Source organism: Pelodiscus sinensis, chromosome 1, assembly GCF_052426305.1.
Source record: "Pelodiscus sinensis isolate ZL-2025 chromosome 1, ASM5242630v1, whole genome shotgun sequence".
In the NCBI taxonomy this organism is placed as follows: Eukaryota; Metazoa; Chordata; order Testudines; family Trionychidae; genus Pelodiscus; species Pelodiscus sinensis.
The window spans coordinates 167,350,433-167,372,447 of NC_143052.1; the positions used below are offsets into that span (position 1 = coordinate 167,350,433).

Here is a 22,015-nt window from a genome sequence, read left to right on the forward strand (position 1 = left end):
GTCTCGAAATAGTGCATTATTTCGAAATTTGGGGCTGTGTAGACGTGCTTAATTTTGAAATAGAATCTCTTTATTTCGAGTTTAGGGTGCTGTGAAACACACCTCTAGGGCAGTGTTTCCCAAATGGTGTTCCGAGGAGCCCCACGGTTCCGCGAAGTAAAAATAAGGGTTCTGCCAGAAAATTCCATTACACTAACATTTTATGATTTTAAAAAAAATAATTAATATTATGTTATTTTTTTTAAATATGTGCAATTAAACTAAATGTTGATCTCAGGACCTTGTTTAACATTAGTTTATTATTAACCTTCCTTATTTGTGGTCTACTTTTTCAGCTCCATATATTAGACTGTTGTTAGGGGTTCCACAAAGTTCTTTCGAGTTTAAAAGGGTTCTGTGGCCAAATAAAATTGGGAAACACTGCTCTAGAGAATTGAAAAAGTCAGTCACATAAGTCAGGAAGTACTGCAAGGATCCAGACTACAATTTGTCATATAAGACTGACAGAATAATTTGGCTCACATTTCTTTTTGTCTTTGGCCTTGGTCTATTTAGAGTAACACCCAGACTGGCAGTAAGCTGGGGGTGTATCTTTGTGATTTCCTACTTGGATCTTATCTGTTTTATTTTTTTTCTGCTGCCAACATAAGCTGTATCAATTGTGCCCTTTTGTATATGTAGATATTGGGTGGATTGCTGTTACACTTTTGACCCTTTTTATTAATGAAAGGTTGTAGGAGTCTGAGTGTCTCCAAGGCTGAGTTTGTGGGGCTACTGTAAATGGGAGGAGATGCATTCCTGAGAAGAATTCAAGTTGCAGTCCCTGAAGAAAGTTCCTCATTTTTTCAACCTCTCTGGCCAATCTTTCCTTAAAAGTTGCACTGTTGTTCGGTATTAGAAAATGTGAAGAAATGTTCCCCCCATTTTGTTCTCTCCTTAGAAAAAGCTCCAGTGCTTCAGAAATTTAAGCAGCACACAATCTTTGATTTTGTTCTGTAATCTGCATAACAACCCCTGGCTGACCAGTGCAGAGGGAAATGTTGATAGTTCTGCTGCTCTAGCTTGTGTGCAGTCAGAAAGAAGAGCAGTATTTCACAGGTCAGATGAATAGGGCCCTCTGCTTTTTCCTCAGTAGCAATTGATGAAGAGTCGTTTTTGAGTGAGCTTTCTGTTTGATCACTAAGAACATAAGACTGCACATGATGGTCAAACCGATGGGCCATCCTCTCTTCTGACAGTGGGCAGGGGTCAGATGCATCAGAGGGAATGAGCAGAATAGGGCAATTTTTCAGTGATAAAGCTTCTGGCATTCAGAATAGGGCAATCTGAGCCCTATTATAGCCTAAATCCATACCTACTTACATGAACGATTCCAGCTACGGTAATGAATGGAGCACAGTTATCTGCATAAATTCGTGCCAAAAATATTGAAGTCGTCTCTTAAGAATGTAGAAATGTTTAGTCTTTTCCCTTACGTGACCTTTCCTAGCTCCTGTTCAGCAATGGCTGTCTAAGCACATGTATGTTTCCTGGTGATTCTTGATGTGCTTTCTTTTCCTCTTTTTCTTCTGAAGCAGTTGTCTAAGCTTGGATGAATCAAAAAGTGGGGAAAATATGGCTAGATTGAGAATACTGGCTTCGTCCGTCCCCCTTGCTTCCCTCATAGGGCAGCTAGGAAGAGGAGCTAGAGAAAGACCAAACAGTGCTGTCATCTTAATGTTAAATCTAATTGGAATATTTCCTGGGTGGGGGAAAGGGAAATGTCTGTGTTGGAGTCCTGGGGAGAACTGAATCATTCCAGTTGGAGAGATTCTTTCCCACCCTTTCCTCATCACTTCTGGGATCAGAGCATCATTATAGGAATTGATTTTACAATGGTCTTGTTCTGAGCGGCTCAGATGTGCTCTTGAAGAGGATTTTTCATAGACAAAGGGGTTCTATATTAAATTACCAAAACTTTCTGATTTATATTGCCGGTGTATATTGTACTTACTGGCACTTTGGGCATGTGAAAAAAACCTCTATGCATTAAGTCCTAGAATTGACACGTTAGAATCCGCAAAAGCAAAATAAAAAGCTTCCTGTCCAGCTTTGAAAATCAGTTCCTCCCACTCTATCCCATGTGTGCAAAAGCCTGATTGAAAATGTGGAATTTGCAGCATGTCCTGACTGTTAGCCAACTCCAGCTCTATCAGATGAAGAACTTAATGTAAGTGTAAGGCCTTGTGCTGAAAAATGTTTTCCCACAGTAAACCCTCAATACATAAAGTCTGGATTGTCAATTTGAGTCTTCCACCTGATTTCAGTCCCCAGCATGAAGCATTTATAAAACAGCTAGGACCCAAAACATACTAAGCTGCAGTGCTTTTTTTTTTTTTTTTTTTTTTTTTTTTTTTTTTAAAGGTGCCAGTACTCCAGAGGAAAAGTTGTTGACCTCTGACTAGAGGTGCTGGTACTGCATACCGGGCAGTACCGTCACAAAAAAAGCACTGCTAAGCTGTATAGTTTAAACTCAAAATCTTGTATTGCACCCAAAAACTAGTTGAAAATCAGCACAAGTGTAATATGCTCCATGCATGAGAAAATTAAAGTTGTGTAGCCCCAAGAATAGCTCACCGCAGCAATATAATGTGAAGATAAAAAAAATATGGATAGCTGTAACAATGTGCTTATGAAGTGCAGATGGATAAGAGCACACTCAAATACAACTGTTTCTTGGAGGTCCAGAAGTAACTCAGGGTTCGGTTAGGATCAGCAGGCTGAGAACATTAATAAAAAAGCAAGTGTATCCCCTCACTCCTGAGACTCAATATTGTCTCTGCCATCATCTATCTGAGTGCTTCCCTCAGCACATGGGCATCACTTCTGCCTTATCTGGACTGAGTCACAACCAATTAGCTCTGATTCAGGCCCATGTTTCAGACAGGCATTGGGAAAGTCTAGAGAGAACACCGTTTGGGGGCAGTGAAAAAAGGAGATAAGGAACTAGCTGAGCAATATCCACAAATAACAGTAATTCCCCTGTGTTGTGCATATACATCATGATAGTCCCTAATTACATGATCACAAGTGATAGAATTTCTCAAATTAAATTTAAAACAAGAACCATTTTTCGTATGAACATTACAGATCTATAGGGGCCATCTTCCAATACTCTGTTCTCTTCAGTGTATGCCAGTTATTCTAGGTTGGCCATGAACATTGGGAACAAGAAGCATTACACCTCTCATTACATAAGAGTAACTATATAAAATAGAAAAGATTTCTAGCCAAGTTCCTCACAAAAAGAAATAAATAAGGTGGAAGACAAAAATATTTCAAGTATGTATAAACTTTCAAAAATGTTAGTGTTAAACAAGTAGGAAATTAAGAATTAAGGAAATAATTCTGCAATTAACTGCAGCTACCTAAAACATCATTCGCAATCTTCATTCTATCCTGGTTGAGCCAACAAATGCCAAAACTCCAACTGGGGAGGTATAAGGGAGGGAGAGGAAGCCTTTAAGTACCACGACAGTGATGTCAAGAACCTCATCTGAACAGAATGCTCCATTACTGTAACCAGTCCTCAGCTGGTGCTCATAACTGGCAGCTATAATGCTGCAGTAGTAACTGACTTATTTCAAAATGTTCTGCATTGTAGACATTCTGCATTGAAATTACTAAGTTTATTTATTATGATTCTGTATTCACTACTCTGGTGAGAGCATTTTAAATTCAAATATGTGCTCTGTACCTCTTGAAAGAGGAAGGAGCTGAAATGAGGATGTATGATATATTAAATTACATACACTTTATGTAATGTATCTAAAAATACCTTACATGATTTGTATTCATAAATGTTTGTATGAAGCCATACATCAAGGTGGAAATAAACAAGGGTGCTGTTTCTCAGATTATTACATTCGTGGGCTGCAGATGTTTTTGTGGTTGTATTTATTGACAGAAAACTACTTACGAACAGTTAGAGCAGTCGAGATGTTTGTGGGCAACAGTTGGACAGTTGGTCCATAAATTAAGCTGTCAGCTGTCACCAGCACTCTTAACTGAGTTCTTAATTGAATAAGTTCAGCTGAATGCATAATTTCTAGAAATGAACTGTTTCAAAAGCTAGAAAACTTTAACATTTGTGCATTACTTTTAGATCAACCTGAAAATACAGAATAGTGGCAACTCCACCGGGATAGCCTAAACTCTGGGGTTTTTTAATAGTTTGTTCTTGATCTATGCAGTCAGTCAAAATCCTGATGATATACCAGTAACTTCATCTTTAGTGAAAAATATATTTTGGAATTATATTTGGTAGGCCCTAAGTTCTGCTGGACAGGAGCTCTGTCCCTGTAAGTCCTAGAAGCTTTACAAAGAGAGGCGTTCTAATCAAGCAGTCATTAATGGGATGGATTGACTTTAAGCAAGATGATTTAAAGAACTGATTTAAATCAAAGCAATTTAAATCTCACACACACAAAATCAAGTAACCAAGAAAGCCAAGACTGGCTGTATTTAGTGTGCAATTAATATTTGAGTAAGCCCCATTGAACTCACTGGCACTTCTGTTTTTTGAGAAAAGTATAGAATGTGCTTCTCTTAGAAAAGCTGAGTGCTGAAGTAAAATAGGGGAATAGACTTATGGCATCACCTTTATGGTCTGTGGCCATAATGTTCCAAAATAAGGGGCATGTGTTACATGTTATGTAATACGTATTTTAAAAAAGTGACTTTCAATGGCAAATGGCAATTCCAAATTTCTCTTATTACAGATTTCTATATTGTGTATACTTAGGTGATAGATTCCAAACCTAGTTACCTAATTAAACAAGCCATAAAGATTAGCTAAGCTAAACTTTTTTTTTCTAGCAACATCCAACACAACAAACAGCTCGGGTTACCAGATGGTTTAAAAAAAAATGCCTGGCGCACTTGATCTCAGATCGGGGTGAGGGGGACGGACCAGCTGTGGGAGATGGGGGAAGCAGGGCTGGCTGGGAGAGATCGGGGGGGAAGAGGGAGAACCGGCCGGTGGGAAGCAGGGCTGGCTAGGAGGGAGTTGGGGGGGAACGGGGCTGGCTGGAGGAGATTGGGGGCGGGGGAGAACTGGCTGGCTGGGGGCGGGAACTGGCTGCCAGGGAGCTGGGCTGAGCGGGTGAGGGGCGAGGGGGGGCTGGCCAGGGTGCACGCAGATCCCCCCCCACCCCCAGCCGCCTTCTCTACTGTGTAATTGCGTACTGCCTGGCTGGTAGACTCGTTCCTTTCCAAAACTCTCTCCCTTACCCCAAGCTCCCTTCTGCACCCAGCCTTCATTCCAGACCTCCACATCTCCTTCATTAATATCATGGAAGAGTTTGGCCCTTGTCCGCTTTCCAAATTCTTGGAGTGGTTCCCCATCAAAAATTATTGCCCACCCCTGAACTAGGCCCTACATCATCTTCTTGTACTGCTTACAATTGACATGGTTTCCTTTTTTTAACCAGGGAATGAATTCCATTAGAATATTCCCTGATAGGATCTCTCTTATGTCCAGAAGCCATGACAGTTTTTCTGTGGCAAAAGTGTGGAGGAATATAGAAAGCTCTATGTGCGTGTTGAATAATGTCTCCCCTTTTTCTTTCCAGTCTACTCCATTGTTGCTTTCTGTGCTGCCTCCATCTTTTCCTATGTATTGTGTGTCTGTCTTAAAACTGTGTCTTAACTAACTCTTCTGCTGTGTTTGGCCAAAGTCAATCACAAGGTAAGTATTGAACAAAAACAATCCTATCCAGCCTGTGTCTTTTTTTGCATATGTTACCTTTTAGTCTGTGGAGAAACTGAAATTGGAAGCCCAGAACTTTCAAGAAGCAATTAATTCATTTTTATGAGACAATAAGTGTATGTGTAGCATATTTGTGATGAGATTGAATTGTAACTGTTATTTTTAAATAATACGGTTAGTTAGTATTTTATTCATGAGTTTTAAAAAAATTAGACATCTGACTTTTAAAAAAAACCACCCTTTTTTATTTAAAAAAAAAATCTATTTTTATTCACGCTGGTCTTTAAGAGGAGGTCATTGCAGGCATATGTGAAATGATCAGTGACTGGCCTTAAATCGTGGTGCATAAAGACTATGGTCAGCAGATGCTTTGGAAATGTGTCCTAGTGCTATGAACCATGGCCTGCCAAAAGGAGTCCCCGTTTCTATGAAACCTCGGTATATCCTAAGGATCAGGGATCCCTCTCCTAAAAAGCCTAGGAGAGGAGCCATGCTCCCATCAATTTCTTAAAATCCACTGGGCTAACGCTGTCCTAATATCCACAGGAAAGGGAGATGCATGGGGCTTGCAAGAGACTTGAAGGTAATCAGAATCCAGTGGAAAAATGTCTTCCTACTCTGCCTCTTGCTCTTGTCTGATATCTCTGGAGCAGATCACGTGAGGATCTTCTCCCTCACTCTCCTTGCTGTTTTCTATTCTTCCATAGATCTCTGGGCTCTGTCTCCTTTCTCTGTGATTCTTCCTCCCCTCCCCCCCCCCCCCCCCCCAACAAGTCTTGCTTCTCAGCCACCTGACAACTCTCAGGAAGGAGATGGTGGTTGATGTGTCTTAAGTGGGCTCAGTGGAGGGGTTCAGTAAGGACTTTTAGGGTGGATAGTGTCACTCCAGGGCAATGAAGAACCTCTTCCGTGATGCCCCCTACTCTTCTCTGAACGCAGTGCAAGGGCTAGGGGAGCAGAACTGTAGATCTTTGTTCCTGGTGGCCAAGAGAACAAGGTGAGGACTGGGGCAGGAAGGGAGGCAAGAAAAAGGATGGTTCAGGCTCCCTGTTTGAAGCACAGGAAGTGGCAAGGAGATGATAATCCCCTTTATGCTGCTTCCCCTTCCTCCTCCGAGCTCCTAAAACTCCTTGAATAGACCATATACTAGCAGAGATACTCAGTCCACAGTGGTTCAGAAGCAAAATTAGCCATCTACATTATCCCAAAAGGCCACAGTATAGTAAATGAAACAATCATTTCACTCTAGTATTACTCCGATTTAAAATCAACGAGCAGTCCTGTGGCACTTTAGAGACTAACAAATGCATTAGGTCATGAATGATTAGGTGATTCCTCAGTTTATATGACAGGAAATACCTGGTTTTAGAGCTATATTTTTATATAATTTTATTCCCAAAGCAAGTTGATAACATAATTGGTTAATCGCTTAGTAAAACAATCTTGATTGGTTAAAACACGGTGTGATTTAATTATTCATATCATGTGCTGCAAAGAGTACCAGGAGACACATTGAAGAGTCACTTGCAAGCCACATTGTGAATATCACTGCCTTATAGGAGGGAACTGTGCAAGCACAGAGAACCTGGGGGCAGCATTGCTAAGGGGCAGCCCCTATCCCCCGTCTTGCTATGTCTCCTGCAAATAAGGAGACAAGCAAGTGGGCAAACTTTGCCTTGTCCTCTCCCAGCCTGACTCTTGCTGTTTTCATGTTTGGTCTGTTGAACTTCAACTTTGCTGTGCTACTTTGGGCTCAGCTGATGTGCCATTTACCATTATTACTGAGTCACTTAACCAGGTCCTGGGCACTAGATCTAAACCAGCTGAGTCCAGCAAGCTAGGTTTTCTCTTCTTTCCTTTTTCTGGCTACAGAGAGGTGAAATAGTTAGATTCTTATTCATCTTCAACTCTGAATGTATCAACTTACATTTGTGAGAATACTTCTACGCATTTCAGATGTAACCTGCCAAAATTGGTCTTACAATGGAAACTCAATTTAAACTTAAACTCTGGCATGCCCACTTCTGCATAATATAAACATTCAGAATCCAGTTGCACCAGTGTAACTATTTTAATTACTACATTACTGTCCATTGGATTTCATTATATCCCCTTTTACTGTTAACAAGTTGTTACTGCTTAATGTGATCACATACTTCACACTTTGAAACGATGACAAGTTAAATGTCAGTTTATGGAAAAATTCAGCTTTCCAGCCTGCACTCTTCTAATTAGGAATATCAGCGGTCAAATCAGTGACATATAAATAAAAGCATTGTAAATTCATTTTTTCATAGCACATCCTATATTTGGAGAAATATCATTTTAATTTTATTAAGCTTAAAATAGTTTGACTGGGCCCATAAAAACTGCAAAGGAGATGCAGCTCTACTAAAACAACATTTTAAAAAAACCCAATAAAAGGCACTTAATGCAACTCTGCATGTGCTCCTGTCAGATCCCAAAGAGACGTCTTAGACCGGGTGTGTCTAGACTACAGGGTTTTTTTCGAAAAAAGTGGCCTTTTTTCGAAAAAACTTCCCCTGTGTCTAGACTGCTGCCACGCTCTTTCGAAATTAAATTGAAAGAACGCAGCTGTTTTTTTCGACCACGGCAAACCTCATTTTACGAGGAAGAACGCTTTTACGAGGAAGTGACTGCCTGGGTGTACTCTTTCAAAAAAGTGGCTCACTTTTTCGAAAGAAATGGTTGCTGTCTAGATGTTCTTTCAAAAGATCCTTTTGAGAAAGCCTCTTTCGAAAGAGACTTGTAGTCTAGATGTACCCATAGTGTATGTTAGGGATGTGAAGGACTAGTCGACTATCCGATAAGCAAATGCTTATTGGATAGTCAATATGCTAATCAACTAATTGCTCCCTCCCCCCCACCCTCCCTTGCTGCCTCTATCAGAAAGAGGCAGCAAGGTTGGGGGGAAAAGGAGGGTGTACTTTAAAGCAGCAGCGCCGCATTGTGCCCAGGGTCAGTTGAGGACTCCCCCACTGACTCTGAGCTTCCATTCAGTGCTGCTGCTTTGAAGCGCTGCAGGGAGCCCAGCATCAGGCTGCACGCAGTGTTTCAAAGAGGCAGTGCTGCGTGGAGCCCAGGATCAGCTGGAGTTTTGAGCTAATCCCAGTCTCCGCACGTGCTTTTGCCTTTGAAGGCAGAAATCACTCTTCAAAGGAAGAATTGCCTTATTGACTTCACTAATCGAATAGTCAATGCCAAATGCAGCAACTATTCAATTAGTCAATATTTAATATCCTAAGTGTATGTAGCTGAGCACCTCTTGCCAGAGTCCAGGTGCTTTCAGCTCTCCTTGGGCTTCATCCTGCTCCCGTTGAAGTCAGTGACCAAATTCTGGTTGATTTCAATACAAGTAGAATTGAACACATGGACTTCAGTGGGAGCTGAGGATGCTCAGCTGTATTGGATCATTATGACAACAAAGTTAATGTAAGTATAAATGAAGTCAAATTCAATTCTTATGCAATTAATATATTGTCTTTAGCTTATAAAGTCTTTGGGGCAGGAACTGTCCTTTACTAAGTTTAAGTGCCTAGCACAATGGCTTACTCACGGCTCATAGGCACTACATCACTATCAATAAGGTAGTGTAGCAAAGCCTATAGTAACAGTGATATGCAAAAATAGAATGTGATTGTATTTGAATGTGAATATATAAGGGGGCAGAGACTTCATTGTGTGTGCACCAATTTTGTCATCTCCTGACGTTCGAACACGTAACTATGCAACTCTTAATTTTCTCAAAATGTATTGTATGGAATGTATAATTCCATGCTCACCCTGGTCACTGCTAGCACCATATTCCTTTTCTGTTCTTCCTGATGCTTCATGTAGCATTGCACAGTGATCTGCTTTGTACAGTGCTGATTTCAAGTTGCCTTACCCAGTTTCTCATTTTGTGGACTGTTTACTCATTGGTACAACTGATGCTTCAAGGCAAAACACTGCAAAATGTAATCATGACTAGTATTATGTTGCTCTCCTGGGGAAGGCAGAAATATTTATTTCAATTTTGGGGGGGCATGTGTTGCAGACTTACTCTAGCTTATTTCCCTGTTGCCCTGTAAAGTTTTGCCTTGCACAGCGTGGCTGAGTTTGTGTTTAATATGCAGTCATTTTCATTACAGGAAGAAAATGCACTGTAGCAAAAACAGTACTGAATGCTGAGCTGGCTTCAGTGTACTATTTGTGCTTCTGTGTGTTTGTGTATGCCATAATAACCAATAGATACCTTGACTTGTGAGCTGACTGAAAAGTCAAATAAACTGGCAGGGTGTAGTGCAGGCAAAGCTTGGAAAGAATGCATGCTCACCCCAACCTCATTAATATGGTCTCCCAAATGGTTCAGAGAGCTAAGCTTTAAGGGGCAATCTTGCTTTTTTTTAGAGGGACTGGGTTTTTTCAACTTGTAATACATGGGAGTTGGGTGGTATGCTGTATTCTCTACACTGGAAGGCATGGCTCTGGAGATACATGGAGGAGCCATCCCAGCAATCAGAGTTGGAAAGATGTTATTGGGATCAGCCTTTTCCACCCACTTTGACCAACCTCGGACACTGTTGGAGGAAGGGATGTGAATTGGAGCCTTCATTGCTTTTTGTCTCATAGCTTGGCCACAAGGCCTTCAAGTAACTTCTTTGCTCTTTGAAATGTAGCTAATAAAAAGTTCTTGTCTAAACCTGGACATTTTGTCAGTTTATCTAAACTTGTTTGTAAAATTTATTGATGGAAGCCAGACTGACAGTTGTAAATTGATACATCTGTACCTCTATTTAACTGACTTTTAAACTGATTTTGGTGAAACCAATGCAACCTCTGTGTGCAAACCAGGCCCCAGATATGATGATGTTTGGTGTGTTAAGTGCTTCTCTAAGTAGGACTCTTCTCAAGTGTGCAGTCTTTCCCAGTAGTAAACAATATACTTAAGTTTGCAACTCACCTTTGCCTACCTCTGATTTTTGTGTTTTGCCTATAACTTTTCTGATTCTTTGCTCTTGAGCCCAAACTTTCTGTGTTTGGGGACTCTGCTCCCTTTCTAGTTTCAGAATTTTCCAAAATCCTGTTAAGCCGTATTTAGGATTCAGTCTCTCACAGACTTGAGGAGGAACAGGGAAACGTAGGGCAAGTCCTCTGCTCTTTTTTTAAAAACAATTGTAGTTAATTATGTAAAATATGCAACTTCTAACATTCCAATATTAGTAATGACTGATTTAGACAAATAGGTAGAGTATAGGTGAGAAGGCTTCAGGTGGAGGAAAATATATCCTGGATTTTTTCCCCCTACATGTTTATTCATGTGGTGGGGGGGACTGTCGTGGTTTTGCAACCAAATCTCCTTATGGCCTGATCCCAGCTGATCTAGCAAGCAAAGCCAAATGAGACTATGATACTACTTGAATAGATCTTCAAGGTAAACCCACAGTGTCGTGAGAAGTGGCATTGATCTAATAGGCTGCCATTTTCATTTTGAGTTGCTGATGCTGAACCACTTTGATCTAAAATGGCACTTCCGGTAGCAAAGTAAAACTGAGGCCCTGATCCCTTTGCAGCTATGTTTGAATAAATTCCACTGTCCGTGATGTTCTGGCCACATCTAACTTGATATCACAAGTTCCCCTCTCGTGGTTTCTCTGCGTATCTACCAGTATAATGTTCTTTACATCCTAGCCTAAGCAGTTTATGTAACACTATGGGCTGCTAAATAGCAACCTGTATGCTACGCCAGCAATAGGTGAAGTGTTCTAAGACTGTGTCTACTAATTAGCGAAGTATTTGGAAAATCTGCTGGGTTGAAAGGTGCTACATAAATGCTTATTATTTCCTTCCCTCTTTCAGACTATACACTAACAGTGGAGGCTGTGAAACTGAAGCCATTCTTCGTGGCAGGTCACACCTTTGAGATGACATGCAAGGTATCTTCCCAAAACATCAAGACACCACGTTACTCTGTTCTCATTACAGCAGAGAAGTCGCTGACAGGCCAATCAAACCTTAATGGGACCACTCGCATAATCTCCTTGAACCAAGATTCGGTGGTAAGACTAGAAGACTGGACAGACCAGGCCCGAGTGGATGGTGTGGTCCTGGAGAAAGTTCGGGAGAATGAGTTCCGCTATAGGATGTACCAGACACAGATATCTGACGCTGGTCTGTACCGCTGTGTGGTGACCGCTTGGTCCCCTGGTGGCGGTGGCATGTGGCGAGAGGCAGTGAATGGCTTCTCCAATCCCATCCAGATAGACTTCCATACCTCAGGTGAGTACAGAATTAAGTGTGTACATGTAAGTGCTTTGGGGGTGGGGAAGCTGAGTGCTGTACAGTGTTTGTGCCAGTGTCCCCAATCTTAGAGGTCATTGCTGCTATTCCTTTGCTCAGTCTGAGACCGTCTCCACACTGAGATGGGTACTTTGCTAGAATGTTGCATATCTATACTTCACTGGCACTACTTTGCTGTTCACTGTGTCTGTCTGTATCTTGGAATACTTTACATTAACTGGCTCTAACCTTGGAGCTCTGGCACGCATTTCTTCCTTCACTAGGTTTTAAGGTCTCTTATGGTATGACCTATCTCTGAGCGCAGAATGGCTACTGTGCTTGCCAGCTCAGTCCCTATATTGCTGGTATATAATGATTGCTTTGGGAGAGCTTTAACACTAAAAAGCCATGGAGAATCCTATTTTTGTTCTAAAGCAAACTTAATTAGTTTGGAGTAAAATTGCCCAAGTGCATTTCCAATCAATATAATTGCAAAAAATCCAGGGAATTGCCAGTTAAGTCAACGTTAACATTGCAGTAGCCTCTGCTTGCATGCCCCACTACCCAAACATCTTAAAACCCAATCATACTTGGACTCCAGAGAGTGACATCGTATTTTGAATTTCGGCAAAAGCACAGTTGCATGCCTCTGTGTCTCAGAATTGCTCTCACTCTTCAGCTGCACTATCAACAAGATGAAGCAGTTTCCTATAGACAGATGTTGCCTGTAGATGGGTATGATGTCCAAATGTGTGTATGACTGTGGCTGAAGCATCAGGTAGGTGCGTGTCAGATTTATTATATGTTGCATTCAGTAACATTTTTATGGTGCTGAGGAGTCTGGGAGGGTATAGAATGGCTATACAAGAGCTGAAGCTGCTCTGGATGGTAATGTTAGTTTAACTCCTGATTTCTTGGATTTTTAGTGATTACGTATTTTCACATTCCTCAAGAGCATTTCCATCAAAGTTAACAGCTCCATGGGCAAATGGACCCTGGTTTTTTTTAATGCGTCAATGCAGTTGGCAACTTCATTTTTATCTATTCCTGTTCCCCACATGCTTCTTCCCCTTGTGCTTTCTCACTCTCTCTGTGACTCCATGCACAGCTTAGTCACATTATGTACAAGAGATGTTAAAATGGTTAACTGGTTATATGGTAGCACTTAAGTGGTTAACCAGTTTAACTTGGGTCCTGCTGCCTCACCGCGGCCATGTGGTCCTGTTGCCCGGCCTACCCGCCCCACCACAGCTGCCACTGCCAAAGTTAACAGGCAAGGGTCAGTAAGCTGGTGCGTGTACCAGTAAGCCTGATGCTTACCGCTTATAACTGGTTAACTTCTCTATTATGTACATGGTATCTGAAGCTTTGGCAGGGAGAGAAGTTCTAGATTTGGTGAGAGGACAGAGGTTTGCAGAAACTAGGGTCTGTTAATTTACTGTTGCACAAATAGTAATGAAATGATCATCGACCAGTCATTGCATTGAAACATCATCTCACAACTACCGGGGGGCCAGGACCACAGGCTAAGCCTTAGGTAGTGATTATAAAGTAACACCCATCCACTGCAGTGGTGCAGGGCGCTCATGCTATCATAAACTAGCCCTGCTGAAACTGCACCTGACCTTAAAGAACCTGGACAATGTGGAGAACTGAACTTCCAGATGAATTTCACTATTCAGCTTTACTCATCACTTCCTCTTCTCTTTTTACTTATAACCCTAAAACAATCATTCTAAAATGGTACATTCCCTGTGCTCTAAGGATGTTACATCCTGATTAATCAGTCAGCTGGTTAAACATTAGGTTAACCTAACGTTTAACTGAATGAGTGGGATCCTGGGCAGGGGATCACTCCAGCCCAGCTTGAACAGCCTCCAGCCTGCAGGGCTCCCCCACACAGCCACACGTGAGGCTGGCTGCAAGCTCCCAGCCTTGCTTCAAGGCCCTCCCCCTTTCAAAAGAGAGTCTTACTTCCCTTTTCAGTCCTTCCAAAAGAGAAGAAAAGGCTGTTTCCCAAAATAAGTCTGGCTAATAGCAAAGGCTGATCTAAAATGTTCACATTCGCAGTTAACGTTTCATGGCACGTGACCAAATTTCACAATTTCATTCTGGTTGTAATATCATCTGCATTGGCTTTCCCAGTCCCGCCCGAGTGGTAGCTTTTCTAATAGCTCTCTTGCATCTCGACCTGCTACTACACCTCCCGACTGAGCTATTAACTGACATTTTAAACTCCTGTTTGTCTGTAGGTTATCTGGGAGCTTGTCTTGAGCTGTCTTAATACAGTTGGGATGGGAAATGCTGATGCTGCCAGGCTGAAGCATCTCTGGAGAAAAAGGAACTTGTCAAGCTCAATTATCTTCAGAAACGGGGGCACATGGGAGAATGCATACCACACTTCCCCTTCCTCTAGTCCCATTCCTACCACTTTTCCTTTTTGTTCTGTGCCAGGATTCAGACAGACAAGTGAAATTTAGGAGAATGATTACAGGCAGATACAATGCATCTGGCCTTCTGGGGAAGTGAATGTCTATGGTTGGGTTTACATGGAAGATGGATTAAAATACAACTTAAATTCAGGACACAGTTTGCATTGATGTCATAGTTACACAGATAAATAGCAAAAGTAGGGAGAAATTAAAAAGCATAGAAATGTTTCCACTAAGATTTGAAGATACCCCACCAGTCTGAGACAGAAGGTGCCCAATAATGGTAAAAGTGTTTGTGATTTAATTTATCCTTGTATCTCTTCCATGTCATACAGAAGGTGGTACCCTTGTTTTTAATGAGAAAATGCACAGAGGCAGGATGCTGCAGCAATTTTGAGAGGGGTAGGGGTGCAGAGAGCCATTGAACTATAAACATGTACAGGTTGGAACTCCCTGAACTGAGTGGAGGCCTGGCAGGGGAACTCTGACTTGCTCCTAATGGTGTTTCCATCTTCAGTAATAGCACTGCCTCACCACCTGGAATTCCTCTCCATATTTAGAATGGTCACTGCAGACCAGTAAGATATTTTAACTTCTGCTGATGCATTAGGTTACTTTTCTAAACAACTAGCACCTGTAGTGTTCCAATCTTCTGCAATTTGACAAGTGCAAACTATAACAGTATCTGGAGTCCACACACTGGGGGGGAGATCGCAGGAGGTGTGGGGGTGGGATCAATAAGAAAATAGAGGAACTCTCTCAGCAAAGGAACAGTCCTTAATGAGTTTACATGAAAGCTTTTAGTGCTTGTCGGAATATCTTTCTGTGTCTATTGATTTTTGTTTGGTGCCTGGGGACTTGTTGGATAGGAAGTCCTTTGCTCAAACCTGGCTTCCTCCCAGATCTGTTTTGTCTGAGCTTGGGTGTGTTTCCAGGAAAGCTTTTTTTTATTGTGCATACACCTTGTGAAATGTGACCTGTTTGAACTGCAGGGGACCTGTAAGATTTTTATATACAAGCTGGAGACTGCGCACACAAACTCCAGTATTTCCCACAAGAATAATCTTGAAATGTGGCATTGTTCTGAAAGGTTTTTCCATGAATATCTGTGAGGAAAAGGTCACCCTCCAGATTCTTTCTAGTGGTAGCAGGACTTGCTGGCTGCGTGCAGAGGACACCTCATCCTTGTTTCTTTGCTTAGCACTGTATAATGGTAAATTTACTCCAGTAAATTCATAATCTGAAGCTTAAAGTAAAATCCTCCTTGAAATTTCATTAATTGAAAGATATGATCTAATTTATGTAATTCTGAAATATAGATTGTAAGTAGGGGCAGGGAAACTTCAAGGTATAGTCTGTGTATTCATAAGAACATAAGAATGGCCATACTTGGTCAGACCAAAGATCCATCGAGGCCAGTATCCTGCCTGCTGACCGTGGCCGATGCCAGATGCTGCAGAGGGAGTGAACACAACAGGTAATCATCATGTGATCCCTCTTCTGTCATCCATTTCCAGACAGAGTCTGGGGACAGCATTCCTACCCATCCTGGATAATAGCCATTGATGGACCTAACCCCCATAAATTTATCTAGCTCTTTTTTGAACTCTGTTAAACAAAGTCCTAGTCTTCACAACATCCTCTGGCAAGGAGTTCCACAAGTTGACTATGTGCTGCATGAAGAAAAACATACTTCTGTTTGTTTTAAACTTGCTGCCTATTAATTTTATTTGGTGACCCCCTAGTTCTTATATTATGGGAACAAGTAAATAACTTTTCCTTATTCACTTTTTCCACACCAGTCATGATTTTATAGACCTCTATCATATCCCCCCCTTAGTCTCCTCTTTTCTAAGCTGAAAAGACCCAGTCTTTTTAATATCCCTTCATATGGGACCCATTCCAAACTCCTAATAATTTTTGTTGCCCTTTTCTGAACCTTTTCCAATGCCAATAAATCTTTTTTGAGATGAGATGGTCACATCCATATGCAATATTCAAGATGTGGGCGTACCGTGGTTTTATATAGAGGCAATAAGACATTCTCTGTCTTATTCTCTATCCCTTTTTTAATGATTCCTAACATTCTATTTGCTTTTTTGACGGCCACTGCACACTGAGTGGTGAACTATCCACAATGATGCCAAGATCTTTCTCTTGAGTAGTTGTAGGCAAATTAGTCTCTGTCGTATTGTATGTATAATTGACAAAACTACAGGCAACCCCCACATTTACGACCTAATTGGTTCCTGGAGAACCGTCGTAAGTCAAGCCGTCATAAGTCAAACCCTTATTTCCCATAGGTGCAATGTTATAAATGGCAGTTCCATTCCTGGAAACCCATTTCATACCCTAAAAATACCAAAATTGACTACGGAAATGGAGGAAAACTAAACTAAATAGTTCAAATAATGCATAAAAATAACTAAAAAGTGAAGATCAATGTGGTGGAGCCGTGTGCTATTCTAGAAGCAGCTGCAGACTGGTGAGTCTGACTGACCATGTGCATTTCCTGTTTTGGGATGACGCATGGAATCTGCGTCGAACGCTGTTGTACACGTGAGCTGTGGACGTAAATTGGGAGGTTTTGGGAGCAATCTCACATGAAAAAAATGGTCATAAATGCAGGCGGTCGTAAGTTGGGGGTTGCCTGTAGTCCCAAATTCTGGGTCATTTGGAGAGTGTGCAGCTAGTGTGTAACTTCATCGATTTTTATGGCCGGAATGGACCATTGTGATCATCCAGTTTAACTTTCTGCATAACCTGCCACAGGACTTGTTTTAATTCCTGCAGCTGTAAGTCCCAATTGGTGTGATTGAGTTAAAGTATATCTTCTAGAAAAACGTCCTGTCTCAATTTAAAAATGTTAGTAATTCCTCTTTGAGTGATTGCTTATGTGCAATCCAGTATGCGTGTGCATGTGCTGTGTTCATGGCCCTCAGAAGATTTTCCCCAGTGGTACCCAATCATTAGAGCTTCTGACCTCTTGCTTTGCAAGTCATTAGTCCCTAGTGCATGGCTGGCATTGATACTTCAAGCCTTCTTGGGACCCTCTTGATGAGCTGGTCACACTAACTCAGACAATCCTGGACTCACTCCACTGGTGGTTCCAGCCTCAAGTAGTGTTTGCAGGAGTCCCCTTTTCACTCTGGTCCTAGATATGTCAGACACAGAGTAAGGTCTGTGGTCACAGTTGAAACTTCACTGCATAGCAACGTCAAGGAGATCAGAGCGATTTACCTAGCTTGCCAGGTTTCCTGCATCACCTGAAGGGCAAGTACATCCACAGACAACATTCAACGATGTTTTATATCAGTCAGCAGAATGGTGCTTAATCTTCTCCCATATTTCAGGAAGCCCTTAGCTTATGGGACATCAGCATCCAACACAACATACAGCTTCAAGCCTTCCCTCTACCCAGAACAGCCTTGTGGATTATCTCAGCCACTCATTCCGGTCTCATGAGTGGTCTCTCCAGACCAAGGTGGCCCTCACCATCTTCCACAACTGGAGTCATCCCTAGGTGCATCTGTTTGTGACCCACCACAACAGGAAGTGTGGCTGATTCTGTTCATTCCAGGGCCACAGTCGAGGGTACATAGCAGATGCTGTCTGTCTATCATGGGTTGGGCAGTTCCTGTATATATTTCTCCCTCCCCCCTGTTCCCACTTATACACAGGTTCCTTCTCAAGATTCACCAGGACAAAGCAACAGTCAGCGGCGGATTTAGGGCAGGGCGAGCGGGGACGGCTGCCCCGGCCCCCGCGCTTCCTGAGGCCCCGCGCATGCGCCTTGGCACCACGGCGCATGCGCTGTGTCAAAGGAGGAGCCCCGCGAAATTTTGCAGCCCGGGGCCACCCCGGGGCACTCTCATCCGCCCCCGGCAACAGTCATACCAGTAGCGCCTGCGTGGCCCGGGCAACATTGGTTTACCATGCTCCTGTCACTGTTGGTAGCTAGGCCATTGATACTTCCCTTGCTCCCAGACCTCTTAACGCAGGACCACGTCCGACTATGGCGCTCAAACCTAGAAATGCTGCACCTGGCAGCGTGGAAGCTCCATGGTTAAACCACCTTGAGCTGCAGTGTTCAGTCTGTCAGGAAGGTTTTATTGGGCAGCCGTAAGCCCTCAACTCGGATCACTCACCTCACACAGTGGCAGAGGTTCTCCCTTGGCTGCCTCTCTAAGGGCACGCTCCCACAGCAGGCCACTGTGCCCTTACTTTTGGACTACCTCCTTCACCTGAAACACCAAGGTCTAGCTGTGTTGTCCATTAAAGGTCACCTGGCTGCAATTTCACTGTTCATCCAGGCTCAGGGGCAGAGTTCCTTTTTGGGGATCCTGTGCTGGGTCGTTTCCTTACGGACCTAGATGGGCTGTACCGACAGGTGTGGCCTCCTATTCCACCATGAGACCTGAACTTAGTCCTCTCAAGGGTTGTGGCACCCCCGTTTGAGCCTTTAGTTACCTGCTCCCTATTCTGCCTCTCATACAAAGTGGGCTTCCTGATACCTATTACTTCTGCCAGGTGGGTATTGGAGTTGCAGGGCCCTTCCCTCAGAGCCTCCATATACTGTCTTTTATAAAGATAAGATGCAGTTTCTCCTGCATTCCTGCCCAAAGGTGGTATCCTCATGCCACATCAGTCAGGACATTTTTCTCCCCGTCTTCTTCCCGAAGCCCCGTGCTATTGACACAGACAGGGTGTTACACTGTTTGGATGTATGGCATGCCTTGGCCTTTCATATCGAGCATACCAAACCATTCCACAAATCGCTGCAGCTTTTCATCACTATAGGGAGTGCTTGCAGGAGGAACTCCTGATTATGTCTCAATGCCTCTCATCCTGGATCACATCACATATTAAGCTTTGCTATGACCTAGCCATGGTACTTGCTTTGCCTCTCACAGCACACACAGCTAGAGCGCAGACCTCTTTGGCAGCATTTCTAGCACAGGTACCTATTCCCAGGGCTCGACAAATAATGCAATCTACTTGCCCGTGGCGAGTAGATTGCAACCCGGAAGAGCCGGGTTTGGGTGATCTGCACATGCGCAGATCGCCGGACAGCACGGCTGGCGAGCCCTGCCTATTCCTGACGTCTGCTACGTGGCAATGTGGTCCTCCATCCACACCTTTACGATGCATTATGCCATCACACAGCAGGCACAGAATAATGCAACATTCGGGAGAGCTGTCCAACGATCTTCTACATGCTGAGGTCTGATATTGGAATGCACATGAGCAATCATTTGAAATAGGAAAAAATGGTTACTTAACCTTTCGTAATTATTGTTCCTTGGGGTGTGTTGCTCATGCCCATTCCAGACCTGCCCACCTCCCATCTGTAGGACTGTTTTGGCAAGAAGGAACTTGAGCAGGCATCAGGTCTGTAGGGTGTGTGTGTGGGGGGGGGGAGGGGAGCGGGCAGGCAGTTGTGGAGGCACAACTCCAGGGTGCTCCACACCCGACCCAACAGGCACTGCTAGGGAAAATTTTCTGACAGCCAAGCATGTGGTACGCACATACGCATGCGCGCACACACACTGGAATGGACATGAGCAATACATTTAGAACAAGAGTTACAAAGGTAAATAACCATTTTTCTCCAGTGCTGTGTTCCAGTCCAGTGTTCCCTCTCAGCTGTGCAGCAGCACAACTTCACAGGTGTGAAGCCTTGCCCAGTCAGAGGCTCATGGCATTTTAGAGGAAGTACTGTGCCGGTCTACTTGGAAATGTCTTCTGAAATGAAAGATCTGTCATATCTCCAATCTAATTCTCACTGTTAGCAAATATTTCTTGCTATTCTGCCTGACATCTCCTTCTCTTAATTTCATGCCATTAGTCCTAGTGACACCTCCTGGCACAATTCTAAGCAGTTTTTCTCCCTCCTAGTACCTGCACTCTTCAGATATGTTCTCTCTTAATCTGGCCAAACTGTGTATCTGTTTAGTTCTTCTAACTTGACACAAGATAATCCCTTTCATAGTGCATGCTCCTCCAACCCAAAGCTCATGATCCTTCCTAGCCCTTCTTCGGACCCTGGCTTCTTGCAAAATTAGAACTACTTGTAATGTTTTGAATGCTTTCTATCTCAGGATATAAATCGTGTATGTTAGATGTTGCTGCTCCTTCCTACAGTGAAACACCAAAGCTGCCTCTTGCTAGACCAGGGCCCCAATTCTCTCTAACCTAAAGGACCTATTAGCCCATTTGGAGAAATTCTTCAAGTCCTTTGAGGGCAAAGGTCTATTTAGCAACTGAAAGGTGTTAAATCAACAACCTTGGAAACTGGTGATTACTTAGACTCTGAGCAGTGCTAATATCTTATTCCACAATATTTCTTTTCATTACACTCTCAGGGGATCACCAGTAAAAGAGGGGGGTATTCGCTTTCCCATAGCCTTTTTTGTCCTCTTGCTGAGCAGGGTAACAAGCCCGTAATTGTGTATGTGCTTTTTGTGGCAGGGACCCCTACCTGGTAGGCCTCACGCTGGAACTAAAACATTCATTTTACACAGGTCATTGCACAGCCCTCAGATAGTAATGTTTTCATTTTCTTCCTAGCTGGACCGTAGTCAAATTAGTGAGCTTGGTGTGAAAAGCTTCCTACTTGTGTACCCAGAAGCACCCGGTCACCCTGAAATTCAGGTGACTTCTCCCATAGCGTTAATTTTTTTGCCATCACCTAACCCCACTAACGGGGAGGACAAAGGGGGGCAGTTGTCCTGGGGCCTAGCGATCCTAAAGGGCCTGGGGCTCCTGGCTGTCACTCCCACAGCCCTGGACCCTTTAAATCACCATCAGAGCACCATGTGGCATACTCTGGGTAGTGCTAAGGGCTGGGGGAGGGGTGTGGCACACTGTGGGCTGCACTGAGGGCTAGCTGCTCCAGCCCCACCCTTCTGCCTGAGACCCCATCTCTTCCAGTAGCGCAGAGCCCCTCCCCTCCCTTCCCACACACACCTTGCCTAGGGGCCTAGTAATTCTGTCGGTCCCCTTGCCATTACCTCCCTACTCCCAGCTAGTATTTAGACTGACTTCTCCCACAGTGTGTTACACAGAGACCCAGTAGAGTATTTCTCTTCCACAGTAGTGATTTGGTGGGGAGGGGGTTGCATCTTATTTTACAGAAGCACATTCTGTGAGAGAGAACAATCAAGCTTGGCTTCACTATGCTGGCTGCCCTCAGAGGCACCCCCGCAAAGGGTGAAAGCTGCAGAGAGTCACAAACAAAAGAGAATTTAAGAAGCTTCTTGATGTAATTTTCAACTCTGGATGATGTCTGTGTATGAGCTCATTACACAGTAATGTTTTATCACATGTTTTGGAAGTAGTAAAGATAAACCAAGAACTGTTGAAAGAGGAGCTATTTGTTGTTAAACTTGTGATTAAAATAAAACTGTGCCCCCTGCTGACCCAGAGATCTGACAACTTCTCTCTTCCCTTCTTTCCCTCTGTCCCTCACTCCATCAAATATATTTGTCTAAAACAGAGAATGTAATGAAGAGCAATATAGCAGAAAATCCTTGGCAAGAAAGCCCTGTATTTT

The 22,015-nt window shown here is 43.1% G+C and overlaps 1 protein-coding gene across 1 annotated transcript in view; it reads left to right on the forward strand.

The window, feature by feature from the left end:
* PTGFRN (prostaglandin F2 receptor inhibitor) overlaps positions 1-22,015 on the forward strand; it is a 104,365-nt gene that overhangs the window by 55,352 nt on the left and 26,998 nt on the right. Inside the window, exon 6 of the mRNA XM_075909226.2 lies at positions 11,609-12,028. Within this exon, the coding sequence (XP_075765341.2) occupies positions 11,609-12,028 (420 nt within the window). The remainder of the gene's footprint in view (positions 1-11,608; positions 12,029-22,015) is intronic.